Source organism: Pseudophryne corroboree, chromosome 1 (assembly GCF_028390025.1).
Source record: "Pseudophryne corroboree isolate aPseCor3 chromosome 1, aPseCor3.hap2, whole genome shotgun sequence".
Classification (NCBI taxonomy): Eukaryota; Metazoa; Chordata; class Amphibia; order Anura; family Myobatrachidae; genus Pseudophryne; species Pseudophryne corroboree.
In genome coordinates, this window is record NC_086444.1 from 410,637,512 (window position 1) to 410,653,726 (window position 16,215).

General features: G+C 45.9%; 1 protein-coding gene and 1 non-coding gene across 2 annotated transcripts in view; both read right to left on the reverse strand.

Annotated features, from left to right (window-relative positions):
• The window catches only part of RBM19 (RNA binding motif protein 19), a 226,788-nt gene that overhangs the window by 132,821 nt on the left and 77,752 nt on the right, over window positions 1-16,215 (reverse strand). Inside the window, exon 9 of the mRNA XM_063913293.1 lies at window positions 15,959-16,030. Coding sequence (XP_063769363.1) covers window positions 15,959-16,030 — 72 coding nt within the window. The remainder of the gene's footprint in view (window positions 1-15,958; window positions 16,031-16,215) is intronic.
• Window positions 11,241-11,359, reverse strand: LOC134954419 (5S ribosomal RNA). Its single transcript, XR_010185854.1, has one exon. It is a non-coding gene; the product is annotated as a 5S ribosomal RNA (ribosomal RNA).

Consider the following 16,215-nt stretch of genomic DNA (forward strand, 5'->3'; position numbering starts at 1 on the left):
CCGCTTCTTCCAAATACTGGGCAGATTGTCTTAAACGGCAAAAGCGATCCTCTTGCTCCCCAGTAGGAGAAGGGATGCTGTTCTCTAGTTCCTCTATCCATTCGCCCATAGCCTTTGCTACCCAAGCCGAAGCCATAGCAGGTCTTACCACTGCTCCTACTAGAGAAAAAATATTTTTCAAAAGGCTCTCTACCCTTCTGTCTGTGACATCATTCAAAGAGGTAGATCACAGTGGTAAAGCAGATTTATACACGAGTCGCAGAACATGTGCATCTACTTTTGGAGGAACTTCTCTCTTCGAACAATCCCCAGCAGGAAATGGATAATAAGAATCCCATCTCAGGAATCTTATACTTTTTACTGGGCGCTGCCCAAGACTCATCCATCATTTCCGTCAACTCATCTGACGCTGGAAATTCAGCTTTCACTGATTTTGTTTGTTTAAATACAGGTGCTTTTGCTTTTAACGCTGTCTTGGCTGGTTCTTCCAAAGAAAGCACAGCCTTCACGGCATTAATAAGTTCAGCTACATCTTCAGAACTAAAGCTCTGCGACTGATCATCATACGGAGTTGAATCTATTGTTTCCTCATCATCATCCGATGTATCATCTTGTGTAGTCTGCCACGCAGACGTATCTGTCTTAGTCTTACCTGCCCCTTGGTTGCTTGTAGAGGCTACTGGAACCAAACTATAGGAGGGGAGCTGCATGTATGGGTTCATAGTGTAACCTAACCCTTGAGGTGGTGCTACCGGAGCTAACCTGTCCGCTATTGAAGACAGAGTCTTTGCTAACATATTCCATGGTGGCTCTGTTGGTGGTTGAACCAACTCCTGTTTTTTACTTCGCTGAAAAGCGAAACAGTTTGCACACAAACCCTCATAAGTGACCAATTGATTCATATCAATTACCCCTGACTTACAAGATAAGCATGTTAGGGCTATAGGAGTGCTTGATAAATTCTCCTCATCACTTTTGCCGCTCACAGAGATGGTATTAACCTGTTATCGACTACACAATTTGTGACTGAAGAACACCCTATATGTCAGTATATAGAGGTGAGATCAATCTGACCACAGTGCACCTGATTTGAGGGTCAGAACAGGACTGACATTACACAGAAAAGTCAGCACACATACTAGCAGTCAGTCACATGTTAAAGCATTAGACATTGTCATATGAGAATACAACCTCCATAACAACTTATACATAAGTAGGAAAATTGTACTTCTATTTTAACTGGTTCTATTTTCAACATAACATGCAGAAAACACAGTAATATACAGGTCTCATATGCAATAGGTACTAAAAATTAACAATGCATACTAAGAAGTAGAGAGAATTTCTAGTACTGTATACCCTGCCTCCAGAGAGCGGGATACAGGGAGACTCACCACACTTCCATATCCAAGCAAATACGCTCGTAAGACGCTGAGTGGATTCAGACGCTACTGGTGTACACTGCCGCTCTTGATAACTGATAACGGACACGGACGCTCACCAACGGACACGGACGCTGATCGACTTCCACGTGTACGCAGACATACAATAAGGCCTGCGACTCGGTCTGGGCGGGTTTATATCCAGTGTACACAACCGCAGCGTCTAAGCTGCGACCGAGTACCCTCGTGGTAGCGTCTGAGCCGGAAGTGAGGTCATTTAGTTCATGAAACGAGAGACACGCGGGAACTGGCCATGAACTCGGAGGAGGGACGGCCAGGAGAGCGTCTGAATCCCCCCGTTGACTTAAACTCCCAGGATCGCGGCCTCTACCTAGTCCTGGCGCCTATGATCCCCAGAGCGTAGCGCTGTCACACTCGAGATGTTCGGCGCATCAACACACTGTTTGTAGTCTCCACCAAATCAGTGTAGCTGTGTCCTGACCCCTCTAGTAAGAGGAAGTCCATAGACTCACCGCCTCCCCATGCTCCGGCCACAGCCTGGTTACGTCTGCTGGACCTGCTAGAACATCCGACACAGACGCCCGTCGAGACAGCACTGATACCCGAAGGTAAGCGTTGTTGCGACCCGGTGGGGAGTTGTTGGAGCGACTCTTTCTAATATGCGTTTAAGACGCTGTTAAGATAAGTCGCTCTAAAAATATAGTAAGTCTTTAAAAATAAAATAATAAAAGCTTTAGGCTGCTTTATTCACAGCAGCCCTGTGACCATGCGGCTTCCTGCCGCACCAAGCAAAAAACTGATCTGACTGAGTCAGTGGGCGGGACTATATAGTAGAGGCCCCAATGCATCCTGGGAGGCCAGAAAGCTCGTGACCGTGTTGGTGCCATTTTCGCTGTCGCTCGACAATATCCCAATGTTATCCTGTGGATAATCCTGTGGACCCAGCCAGAGAAATATATATATATATATATATATATATATATATACACACATATAGACACACACACACACATATATACACATCCATACATACACAGATGTGTCCTCTTACATCCTTGCTGCAGTCACGCTAAACAGCCCTTGAAGTCGCGCCATGCCGTGGCGAGACTCTGTAGCGCTGAGCATCTTTGTTTGCATTTTTTTCTGTGAAAATTAATGTAATAGGACCCACGAGCAGCTTGTACTGATTAAGATGCTATATGGCATGCCTACAGTATATTCTGTAACTGTGGCTCTACCTGCACCCGAAATGCCATGTAGCGTAGAATTTTGTATGCAAATGCAGTCCAGTCACACACAGAATATAGACATGTTGCATATCATTTTAATGAGCAGAAGCTGCTTGTGCTTCCTATTATTACATTATTTATAAGGCGCATTTTCACAGAAAAAAACACGCAATTAAAGATGCACGGCACTATGTTGACACGACTTGTAGCGCACGGAGCAAAGATGTAAGAGAACACATCTGTGTGTATGTATATTACTGTATATATATTTTTTTACTTGGCCTACAAAGCAGATTGGAAGCTTCCTAATGTTAATAGAGAATTTTTTTTTTTCTTGGCAGATTACATATGCTTAGTGTACATTTAAAAAAATAAAGAGAATCTTAAACTTTGTATGATCGATACAAAGCAAACAAGAGCATAATGATAATCAAGAGACACTTCTTACTTTGTAGACTGATTACTACACAGTGCTGCAGTTGTTATTATTATTGTAATGTCACAATTTCAATGCCACCTGGAAGAAAGTGCTAAACAGCAAACCTAAAAAACAAGACACTGGGAAGGAACGGAATTGGATTTCTGGAAATTGATAATCATCGGGAGTCTGTACCAGCTCACCATCATGTTTCTGAAGCATGGTGGGAGACTGTCATGATCAATGAGGATGATCAGTCCCCTTGATCAGGAGAATAATCACTATGATCATAATCTTTGTGAAAAGCTATGTTGCTGTGGCCAAACTAAAAGGCAGAGCTCCAAATGGAAATGAACAGGATCAAACTGCAAAGCTGGGATTGCCTTCATAACTTACTCAGATTGGAACATGTAAGAAACCTTGACATACATGGATGCCTGCTACTTGCCCCGTACCATACTGCTGATGACAGATCTCAATGATTTCATCTTAAACTTGCCCACGAAACTAAGGTGTTAAGATACATAGGTACAAAATGGGTTAAAAACACCTGTTTGAATAAAGTGTATAGAAATACAGGTTACATTGTTAAAACTTGGTTTAGACAACCTGCTTCACCCACTGTACCAATATGTTTATCGTTTTTGATGTATGGAATATTTTGTGCTATGTCCAATTATGCTCTGATGAATGAAGAGAATAAAAAAAAAAAAAAAAAGAAATACAGGTTACAGGTGTATAGAATTACCAGAATAAAAGTGGTTCCTATTCATATAGCCATATTAATAACCAAAGTCTGAATGAATCTATAACTGTGGTTTAGGCAAAATACAAAACACACTTTATTGAACAAAAACACTGGTATTAAAATAGCAACAAATACACATATGCATATGTATAAAGTGACTTGTGCTCATGGTATTGAGTTCTCACCCAAAACAGGCAGTGCGGTGGACTTATCTTAAATAAGCTGCTGTAAGGGTCCCGGGCTGAAGAGCCTGGCACCACCGCACAGAGCTTTTCCTCAGCACGTTGTCACAGATGTTAGATGCAATCGTCACAGCTTGTCATCCATTCAACATGTTTCGGTCCAAAGACCTTTTTCAGGAACCACTTTTATTCTGGTATTTCTATACACCTGTAACCTGTATTTCTTTCTATACATCTTATGCATCAAGCGCCAGTGTTTTCCACCACACCACTATTTCACAGATTTCATGGGATTGTGTTTGTCCCTCTTTTGGTGGTAAAACAGGGCAGCCGGGTGCATTTTATTGCGTAGATAAAGTGGGAATCGCTCCCCCTCTAAAGATAACCTGTTTGAAAAAAAAACTCATGTTCCTGTTCTTCTGGAAATGGAATTATCAAAACCTGTGATACCTAGGTGTTATCAGCTCTTCTAGGGCATGAAGCTTTTTATTATCCATTCAACAGGAAAACTATTCATGGAAAAAAGAATCTGAGTGGAACTATAGGATTAATAAAAAGATTCATAATGCTCCCACCCAGGAACTAGAAGTATAAATAAACCACTGATCCCAGTACAGAATACAGACCCCCACCTCAAGGTTGTGAGTAGAACGCCCATCATGGAGACTGTCTAAGGACTTGGTTACAGACCAAGGGGTATATTCAATATCGGTCGGATCCGACAGGTCAGCATTCAGTGCCGCAGCCAAACTCGACAGGTTAGGCCCGTTTCCGACACTGCCAATTCGACTTTTTTAAAAAGTCTGATTGACATTGTCGGAAACAGGGCTAAAACCTGTCAGGTTTGGCCGCGCTTCGGACAATACACGCGGCTCGGCAGCTGAAGCCGCCGATCCGCGTGTATTCGACAGGCTTCCGACAAGTCGGATTTCCCGACTTGTCGGAAAAAACGGAGCACTAATGAATAGGTCGGAACCCCTTTCCGACCTAAATCTGTCGGAAGCTGCCGTCTTTCTGACAAGACGGAAGCTTCCAACACTCATAGAATACACCCCCAAGATTGTTTCCTCTAAAAGGAACAGTAATCTGTAGTCTCAATTATTGACTCTTTCCCTTACTAAGGGCATAAAAGGAAAGAAATATGAGCATGCACTTTTGGTAGACTCACCAGCAAGAAGGAAGGCTTCCCACCCATCTGCTGGATAATGATCTTATACAAATTTATGGCCAAATAAAACTTCACAGAAAAAAAAGGTAAAAACTCTACATCCACCTCCCAGGCATTATGCCAAAGAGTACAGTAAGCGTAGACCACCAAAGCTGAACTTATGTCAAACAGATCAGCATCCAGAACTGTAAACCCCAAGTTTTCAGATGCCTGCCAGAAGTGGTTAATCATTGTCACTATTCTACACATAGGCCTTCAGACTGTAAACCAGTGGCGTAACTACCGTGGGTGCGGCTGCTATGGGGCTCGGACTGACTCCAGGGCCCACAGTGTGGCATAATGTGTAGGGACTATAAAGCGGCATACTGTGAGGGGCATTGCAGTGTGGCATAATGTGTTGGCACTGCAGTGTGGCATAAAGTGTGGGCACTGCAGTGTGGCATAAAGTGTGGGCACTGCAGTGTGGCATAAAGTGTGGGCACTGCAGTGTGGCAAAATGTGTGTGTGGGGTAGGGGTGCTGCAGTATGATATACTGTGTGGGCATTACAGTGTGGCATAATGTGTGGGGACTACAATGTGGCATAAAGTGTGGGCATTACAGTGTGGTATAATGTGTGTGGGGTGGGGGTGCTGCAGCATAGCATACTGTGTGGGCATTACAGTGTGGCAAAAGGTGTGTGTGTGGTGGGGGTGCTGCAGCATAGCATACTGTGTGGGCATTACAGTGTGGCATAATGTGTGGGGACTACAATGTGGCATAAAGTGTGGGGACTACAATGTGGCATAATGTGTTGGCACTGCAGTGTGGCATAATGAGTGGGCATTACAGTGTGGCATAATTTGTGGGCACTGCAGTGTGGCATAATGTGGGGGCACTGCAGTGTGGCATAATTACATTGTGAAGTAGCTCACCCCAATGTGGATTGGAGCAGAGAGCGGTGAGTGCCCAGGGAGCTCTGTAACCCCCTAACCCCCTTGTTGTGTGACCCCCTGTACCCCCTTACTGCCTTCCTGTGTGTGACCCCCGGGATGTGACCCCTGGAACCCTCCTAGCATCCTCCCGTTTGTAACCCCCCTGTACCCACAGATTCTCCTCTGGTGCGTGACCCTCTGTAAACCCCCTACCCCTGTGTATGACACGCTGTACCCCCCTAACCACCCATGTTTGACAGACGGTACGCCCCCTACCCCTGTGTTTGTGACGCTTTTTACCCCCACTCTACCTGTGTGTGTGTCACCCTGTACTTCCCCTCTCTGTAGAAAGGGGGTCCTTTCTAAATTTTGCTATGGGGCCCGCAAAGTTGTAGTTACGACCCCTGCTGTAAACCCTCCAAGCCAAAGTGAAATGCTACACAAATAGACTTCACAATACTCTAAATGTTTCGGTCTCTACTACCCTTAATGGCTGCAGCATCCTGGAAAAGAATAAAGGGGGCCTTAGATGACTATTGGGAGCATCCACTGTAGGTGAAGTTACACATTTTAAGGTATCTCGTTTTACAAAGGGAAAAACAGTAACCAATCTGCTAGAAACTTGACATTTTCTTCCAGGAAATAAGCAACTAGCAAGATCATTATAGTGAGTGTAGTGTATGAAGGTGTTTGCAGTACACTCAGCCCAAAGCACGAGATATACAAAACAGAAAACAGAGGAATGCTGACAAAATGTGAAGGCTTAGAGAAGGGAAAATACAAAGTGTAGCAATTGGATGTACGTGCATGTATTATTCCTGACAACGGGTTATGTGATTTTTTGCTATTTTTGCCTCATATAAAGGAGTTTCCTTTAGAAAGAAGTAAACATCTATACTTAACTTCCCAATCCACTCTTTACAGCAGTGGCAAAGGGCAGCTTCCTTTTCGCTACTAGAATTCAAGATGGGAATGTGTCTATCAACTTAATTGTGTATAATGGCAATGAAGATGAACTGCCAACATCAACGCTATTGAAAATTCCAAAGTGTATTCAAGGACTATTCTTTGACAAAGCACAAGCAAGGTCGTCTGAGACTGCTCTACTCACTAAAGTCACATTCATATATCAGGATTTTGGTACTTACCGATAAATCCCTTTCTCCGATTCCACAGGGGCCACTGGAGTGTAGTTACAATGGGGAGATAGTAGGTGGTATTGGTAGCTGGCACTTTAAAAATTCTCACACTGTGGCTAGCTCCTCCCCTACTATCTCCCCTCCAAGCCAGTCTACGTTAAACTGTGCCCGAGGAGAGCTGTAATAAACAAACCGTAAGGTAGAGGAGGTTAACGACGCCCTGTAAACCAGGCGAACACAAACTAAACCTGGAACAGAACCTGACAAAAAACCAGGCTAGCCTGAACCCAACAAGCAGTCATATGGTGATCTGCAATCGTTAATCAAACAAAAATCAGGAGAAACAGCGCTGGGCGGGCGTCCAGTGGCCCCTGTGGAATCGGAGAAAGGGATTTATCGGTAAGTACCAAAATCCTGATTTCTCCTTCATCCACTAGGGGCCACTGGAGTGTAGTTACAATGGGGACGTCCCAGAGCTCCCAAAAAACGGGTGGGAAAGCGCTGAGAGTCCTGTAAAAACTGCTCGGCCAAACAGTGATGCAGAGGCCGTAAAAGTGTCAAACTTGTAGAATTTGACAAAACGAATGTCGGTTTGACCAAGTAGCCGCCCGACAAAATATTCATGGAGACCCCGCGGGCGGCTGCCCACGAAGGTCTTACAATGCGCGTAAAGCGCGCTGAATTGGAAAACGGAGGTTCCCTAGTAACCGCCAAGAAGACTGTCTGATGATCAGATGTATCCAACTGTCCAGCATATGCTGGGGCCCCGGCTATTTAGTACGGGAGCATCGTCCAGAGCAAAGAAGAAAAAACACTTCATCGAATAGCCTGAGACCTCTGTAGAGAGAGTTGACGAGCCCTGACAACATTCAGAGAGGATTGAAAACCACTAGTGTCAGATTTATATGAAAAATGGACCTCCCCTCTGGAAGAAACGACCGCTGAGGCCGAAGCCGAGCCCGGGGAGTTGCCAATAGAGTACTCCCTGAACAAGAGGCCGAACTTACGGCCGCTAGGCTAATCTCATTTGGAAGAAAAGCGAAAAAGGCAGAGACCTAAAATTCCGGTCAGTGTGGTTTGAAGCGCAGCGGAGCAAAAAAACCTCCCAGAGAAACCAAAGATGAATGGTAACTGGAAGAAGGGGGAAAAACCCCCTTTTATCTTCATTATGTTCCATAAAGTTTTCCCAAAGTGGCAAAAGCGAGAAGAGGTAATAGACTTCTGAAATCGGAGCCCAGTAGGCCTAACCGAACTAGGGAACTCCTCCCTTCTGAGGTCTCGTGAACAGTCACACGGGTAACCGAAACCAGTGTAAAATTGAACAAGGAGAAAAAAAAAAAAAAAAAGGAGCCTGTTGAAGTAGACAGTCCAGTCGAGGTAGGAGCCAAGGCTCCTCTACTGACAACAGGCGTATCTGTATCTTCAAGTCATGCGTGGCCCAACCAGCGCCACCGAGAGGACTAGCACGCATAATCCCCTCCTGTGTTACTGAACATGAAGTAGAAATAGAAAAGGAGGCAGGATAGAATAACCAGAAAACTCCCCGGAGCCCTGAGGGCCTCCACGGCTACTGCCGTCCGAGAGTAATAAAGGGTTAAAGAGTCAGTCAGAACGCCCTGAGGTCGATCCGAAATCTCCGCCCACAGCGGACCAGCTGACAAAACTCCGGGGCATGTTCCCTCACCCAGGAGTCTGACCTGGTGGCTTGATCTGGAAACAAGATTGTTGTCCCACGTTCCGAGAGGAATGGAGGCGACCACTCATTACGTCGCAACTTGACTGAAGAAATAGAGTCTCTGGTGCCGAGGAATGAAAAAAAACCTCTGACGGACCGTGTTGAGAAACGTCTATGCGGAGCATAAATTGGATCTGTGTCGAATCAGAAGCTCGTGGATCCTCCGGATATTCAGAAGCCACCTAATGTACAGAGTGGGATAGTAGCAGTAAATTGTCCCATTAGGGAACCAACGTCACCCACTGCCCTTGAAAAAGAGTTATTCTGTTATCTTCCTAAACTCTGTGGGAGCGGAAGAGAGAAGAGTAAAGGACTTACAGTGAAAATGAGAATCCTGTTAAGGGGGAATCTGAGAAAAGCCTGTCCAACGGAAATCAGTAAACAGGCATCTCTGAAGACAAGGGACACGTAAAACTCCCTTTCTTGTTTAAACTAGCAATCACAGACTAAAAGGATTGTAAGGCCAGAATAGGCCTGTCCGAGCCACTTGGCTTCGGAACGTGAAAAGAAAACAAAGGCCTGAGAACTGTCCTAATTCAAATGATATGTGTAAAACAGGGATCAACACCCTTTGCGGTTAGAAACCTATGGAGCGCAGCCTGCAGTATGACTCTCTTGTCATCGTAAATCAGCCGACCCATGCCGAGGGACTCCTGAGACGGTTGTAACCGCCCAAGCCTTCTCCCATCGACCTGCGCCTACCCTGGGACCCTGCAGGTGTAATGGGTGTATAGGATGACATAAAATCAGACTGGACTGAGGATGTTGAACCTCTGCTTCAGCCTTTTTACCCTGAGAACCCCTGGCGACGAAGATATCACCCGTGTGGAGTCAAAAACCTGAAAGGGCACGAAAAAATCTAAAGGGAAGACCAGTAAAGGTCTGTCTTGGAGCTGGGGCAGTAGTAGGAGAAATCAAAGTGGACCTACCTCCATTGGTTCAAGAAATCCTGCAGAAAGTTCCTTCCCCAGAACCATCTGCCCCGTAGGATTTCATGTTTACTTGTCACTGTCGCAGCCCCAGAGGTCGTCGGGTTAAGACAGCCCAAGCGAAGATGCAGGGTCCGAGTCTGTAGACATGGAGACCTCCAAGGAACATAAAGCAGAATCGTGATTCTGACCTGTATCAAAGTATCAATTGATCCTGATGCGAAGCATCCTGTAACCTAGAGGACAATTGTTCCCCAACCTACCTGCTCCGGATACGGTAGAACCATGCTGCCGCATATGTCGATGGATCCCTGAGCAAGGTTGCCTCAGGAAAACGGCGGCTTGATGGACCGGCGATACACCGAGGTGTATACCTTAGAGAGGTTCTGATACCATCTCCTGCCATCTGCGGGGAAAAGATAGGAAAACAAACCTTGTTTGATACCTGATATTGTGTATTCGGGTGTCTGTCGGCCGCCTACCGGAGCCTGCCCAGCTCATCCGAAACTGAACCAGTCGCTGTCATTTTCGTCAATGGCGTGGAACCCTGATGGACTTGACGTGTCCTCCTCCTTTACCTGCAGTATCAGATGAACTGCTGTATTATGTACCTGTATATTCTGAGACACTGGTTCAGATCCACAGAAAACAGACATCAGTAATGCATGGAATGTTAGCAAAGTTTATTTTTGGAAAGGTGTGTTTGGTCCCGCTGTGATTTGATCCTGTGACCTTGGAAACCAAAGTCCAAGGGCTTACCTGATGAGCTATTGTCTGGATAATAGTGACATTACCTGCATCATTGATCAAACAGGGGTGTGCAGGTGCGTGGAGGGCGAAGCAGATGGCTCCGCCGCATACCTCACACCTCAGAGGGAATTCTTCGACTATCCCAGGAGAGACAAACGAAAGGAGAAAAGGTGGGTTAAATAAACAGAGCCCTACGTAAGGTCTGCACTATAATGTGTAGTGACCGATACGATTAAAATAAACTTTCTGGAGCAGCGGAGACCTGAACCAGCAACGCTGCGCTGTGGGACAGGAGTCTTAGCCCTAGGCTATAGGAGTTCTCCTTAAAGTTTTGTTTGGATTCAAACCCCTGTTCAGATACCCGCTACTAGCGTACTGAGCCGCAGCGCTATTTGTCTGATGCCTTACACGCATTCCACAATTACAAATAGCATTAGTAACTAGTGACAAGAAGGAATAATAAAGGGAAGGCAACACCCCGCCCTGTATTTAGTGTACCGCTAATTAAGGTGCACCAGATGTTTCTCTGAGGTTCCGCTGGCTTTTCAAAATGGTGACCAGCCTGTGAGAAAGATGGGGGAAAATGTTATGTGCAAGATGTTGTTATTAGAAAACATTGCGGAAGTAGCCTACAGCACCTGGTGTTCCCAGGCGGTCTCCCATCCAAGTACTAACCGGGCCTGACCCTGCTTAGTGTCCGAGATCAGACGAGATCGGGCGTGTTCAGGGTGGTGTGGCCGTAGGCTTTTATCCCCTATATCTGGTATTTTATGGATTTATCTATATACATACCTACACGCACCTAAATATATATATCTATATATATACATGCACAAACATAACTATATATGTATATATACACACACACCGTAGGTAAATAAATACTGCACAGTAGATCCTTTTAATTATTATTGAGCTGAGTCCCAGCTACTGTAATAGAGCAGGTTCCCTGATTTGCAAGTAGGAAAATGCTGGGTAGAGGACTCTACTGCAGGAGGAATGTATCTATATTTCAGCAGCCTGAAGTATCGAAAAGTTACAAATCCCAGAGCTGTTGCCTAGCGATGGGGAGACCTGGGAGCCCACTGAGTAAAGCGGGTTAACTGTTAATATACCTGGGACTTTATTTGTATTTGTCTCTGAGTATGCAAGATTAGCCCACTGGGCTATAGGAGACACTGCAAATATGAAGCCAGGTCTGTGCAGGGAGGAAATGGCCGCCAGAGTGAAACTCCTCTGGGCTATGCGATAAAATCTATATAGTGGATAACTGGATTAGTGCTGAGCCACTCTGACTATATCACATTCTCCCCAGCACCATGTGCATTAAACTCACATAAATGCCTATTACACTATAACAGTGGCCGGGGAGCGGAGAATGCTGAGCCCGCTGTACAGAGCAGGAGTTAGCTCCGCCCCCCGGCTATGGCGCCTTATTGCAAAACTAAGCGGGAAGCGAGCTGTACCCTCCGCTGGGCCTGCGAGTCACCGCCGGGGAGCGCTGAGCCCGCTATACAGCGCTAGTAGAGCCCTGTATCTGCTAGCCGCCGCCGGGGAGTGTTGCGCTGAACAGAGCGCGAGTCGCCGCCTGGGAGCAGGGAGCGCTGAGCTCGCTCTACAGAGCGGGACTTAGCTCCGCCCCCTCCGTACAAGGCGCCAAATTTAAACATTGCTTTGCGCTCGAGCGGGATCCCTGTGCCGGCTCTGTGAGTCGCGCTGAGTGGGGATCTGTGCGGGGGGTGCGGGGAGCTGGGGGAGCAGAGGGTTATCAGAATGACACACACCCGTTTTTCAGTCAGGGTTGTATAAACACATACTCAGCCTCCCCCAATCATCCTGTCTGTTTCTCCATGAGGAGGACAGGTAAGGATACAATAAAGTACATTACAGCCCCAGAGAGCCCTTCTGGAGTGGGTTGTACAACAATAAACAGATTGCTCTAAAAACATACATAGCCACCACAAATAAAGTATACTTCACTCACCACTGTGTTCTTGGTGGATCGGCCCCGACACACGCCGCACGCAGCGGCGTCCAGCCGGAATCTTCTGTGGTGGGGTGGTCCCGACACAAGCCGCACGCAGCGGTGTCCGACCATTTTTGATACTCACCGCTGCCATGCTGCCGGAATCTTCTGCTGGATGGAGTGGCCGCGACACGCGCCGCACGCAGCGGTGTCCGCCAACTCAGGAGAGCTCAGTGTCTCCCTCAGCCGGGGCCCATCCCTAGCCGCACGCAGCTGCGATGGGACCCCGCCGGCAGCTCCCACGGTGCAGACTGGCAGTGGCAGAGCTGCCAGTCTGTGAGTGTGTGTAAGAAAAATAAAATAATAAAGAAAAAAGAAGAAAATTCTTCAGCTAAACCCAAGTGAACCAGCTACCTCGGGCACTTAACTAAGACTGGCTTGGAGGGGAGATAGTAGGGGAGGAGCTAGCCACAGTGTGAGAATTTTTAAAGTGCCAGCTACCAATACCACCTACTATCTCCCCATTGTAACTACACTCCAGTGGCCCCTAGTGGATGAAGGAGAAATATAAGTATTGCATTTCAAGCATTAGGAAGAAAATATGCATAACCCTTTGCAAATTATTTCAAAACAGAAATATTGTGAGTTTACAATGATCTGCAACCAGACATTCCCTCAATCCATAGAGCATTGGATTTTCTCTTAGGCGCAAGTATTACCAGTGGTGGATTTAAAGGGGGTCAGAAAGGGTGATGCCCCCCCCCCCCCCATACTCCTGCCCAGCACATCTGAAGTAATCCTGCATTATCATCATGCCACCGCAGGTTCCTGTACTTCCGCCGTGGTTGTGATGATCCTTCTGCCACCCAGCCACTGAACTACAAGAAAGAAAGGCACCTCCTTGAGCCTATGTTGAAAATGCTGCCTGCCGCTCCCAAAGGATTAGGGTATTAGCAATCCCTAAGCAAGTGAAAAAACAAAAGCTAAACAAGAGAGCGCAGGCAGACTCCGCTGAAATATCACAATTTTAATATACACAGTGATCACATAATATGGTATACATAATTAATACTAGATTAAAGCCAATAAAAATCAATAAAAATCCGCACTAAAACTTCATATAATTCCACACAATTTAGTGCACTGATAACCTGATATGATGATGATGTATGGATTAATATGTCCTGAAAGTTGGCAGCTGATGTTTAGATGCTGAAAGTCTGGATATTATCCATATAGCAGACTGATATTTGAAATTGCTTTGTTGATTATGGATTAGACCTCTATTACCCCAAGTCGACACCGCACCAGTTCTGCTCTGTTTAATGTAGCAGCATATTGTGGTGATATCGCTTACCACTTCCTCGGTGTATATGGAACACTGACAGGTGCTCGGGTGCCGCTAGCTCCGGCGGCTGAGTCCGATGCTCTCTCCTTACTGCAGCGTATCAGACCAGTGATCGCTCGCCGCTTCTACGGATCATCTGGCGGTGCTATAATTATCCAGGATGCCGCTGATCCGAGGCGATGAGCTGGCAGCCACGGTCCCCGTATGGCAAAAGGGACCAGTGCAGGTGGCTTTGCTCGGGCAGATTTAACCCGACAGTGGAGTAGAGCTGGAACGGGTGAAAAGCCGTAAGAAGTTAAGGTGGTCAAATGAAAAGTAGTCGGATCCTGAAACAGCCCCGACGCGTTTCTCGACCGGCACAGTCTGGTCGTTTCCTCAGAGGGTTATCATGATAACTAGCGGCACCCGAGCACCTGTCAGTGTTCCATATACACCGAGGAAGTGGTAAGCGATATCACCACAATATGCTGCTACATTAAACAGAGCAGAACTGGTGCGGTGTCGACTTGGGGTAATAGAGGTCTAATCCATAATCAACAGTGCACTTGTTTTGTATTCATCTGACTTTAACCTGAACAAAGCAATTTCAAATATCAGTCTGCTATATGGATAATATCCAGACTTTCAGCATCTAAACATCAGCTGCCAACTTTCAGGACATATTAATCCATACATCATCATCATATCAGGTTATCAGTGCACTAAATTGTGTGGAATTATATGAAGTTTTAGTGCGGATTTTTATTGATTTTTATTGGCTTTAATCTAGTATTAATTATGTATACCATATTATGTGATCACTGTGTATATTAAAATTGTGATATTTCAGCGGAGTGTGCCTGCGCTCTCTTGTTTAGCTTTGTTTTTTCACCCAGCCACTGAACCTGCGAGGCACAGTGTCTTCTCCGTGCCCAGCCCTGGCTCTGTCCAATTCCTCCTCTTCAGTCTCAGGTGTCTTTATGCTGCTGTGCAATGAGAGAATCTAACATGCGCAGTAGGCATTTGAGAGGTCCGTCTGGGCGCTATTTTTTAAAGCAGTGGTGGAGTGCGTCCCTGTGCGGCTGTTCTGAGAGAGACTGACTGTCCTGGCCTGCCGACGCACTGCCGCCTATGTGTCTTGAGCCCTCCCTGAGGTGTGTGGACTGTGGAGGCTGTGAGTGACTCTGTGAACATGTTATTACTAGCATTTATGGGTTGAGTGGGGGTGGGGTGGGGGGGGGGGGGTGGCTGCTGCCTGCGTATCCTGAGCCTAAGCCCTCCTTGATCCTGAGGTGTGCGGAGACTGCGAGTGACTGTGTGTGAGGCTGTGAGCATATTATCATCATTTATGGGGGCCTGCCGCCCTGTGGTGGGGAAATCTGGTCTGACAGAGACATCATGTGGTGATGTGGAACACCCATATGCCATATTATTGGGGAAGGAGGGGGCTGCAGTGCAACCTTGCAGGCAGCAGATATTATGCGGCTGTCTGGTCTGACTGAACCTGATGCATATTATTTGCTGTTTTTTATTTATTTTGATCTATTTCTTGTTAATTAATATTCTGGGTTTTTTTCAATACTTGATGAAAATGGGAGGGGAATAGCTAAGGGGAGGAGCTGAGTAGAGGGGAGGCGTTAGTATCCTTAAACCGCCCACCGTAAAAGTAAAGTCTAGATCCGCAACTGGGTTTTACATGTGGTAATAGACTACAGTCCAGTCCAGAACAGAATATTTAAATGAATAACTTTGTTGTTTTCCACATAATTCTTTAGTAAATAGCAGTTGTTTTCTAAAAAGGAATGGCTATACGGTCTCCTTATAGCCAGGTAACCAGCATTGCACATGTGAGATCAAATTGTCAGGCTAGAGCATAGCCAATTCTGACGAAGCAAGTAGATGACCCATGAACAGAGTCATAGGATTATGCTATAGGTTTCTTGTCAAACAATAACTACTATTTACTAAGGAAAGAAACCAACTTTACATTTAAAGCAATGGAATAGCAGCGTAGATTCCTTATCTTACTTCCTTCATCGCAGTCTACTTACCCATATAATCCTTGTTCTTTTTAAGAGCTTTATTTAACTCCTCTTCACTCTGGAAGTCCACAAATATATAACCTGGAAGGATAACAGATGTAAAATAGCTTAGTTGAAAAAAATAAGAATTTACTCACCGGTAATTCTATTTCTCGTAGTCCGTAGTGGATGCTGGGGACTCCGTCAGGACCATGGGGAATAGCGGCTCCGCAGGAGACAGGGCACAAAATTTAAAAGTTTGACCACTAGGTGGTGTGTACTGGCTC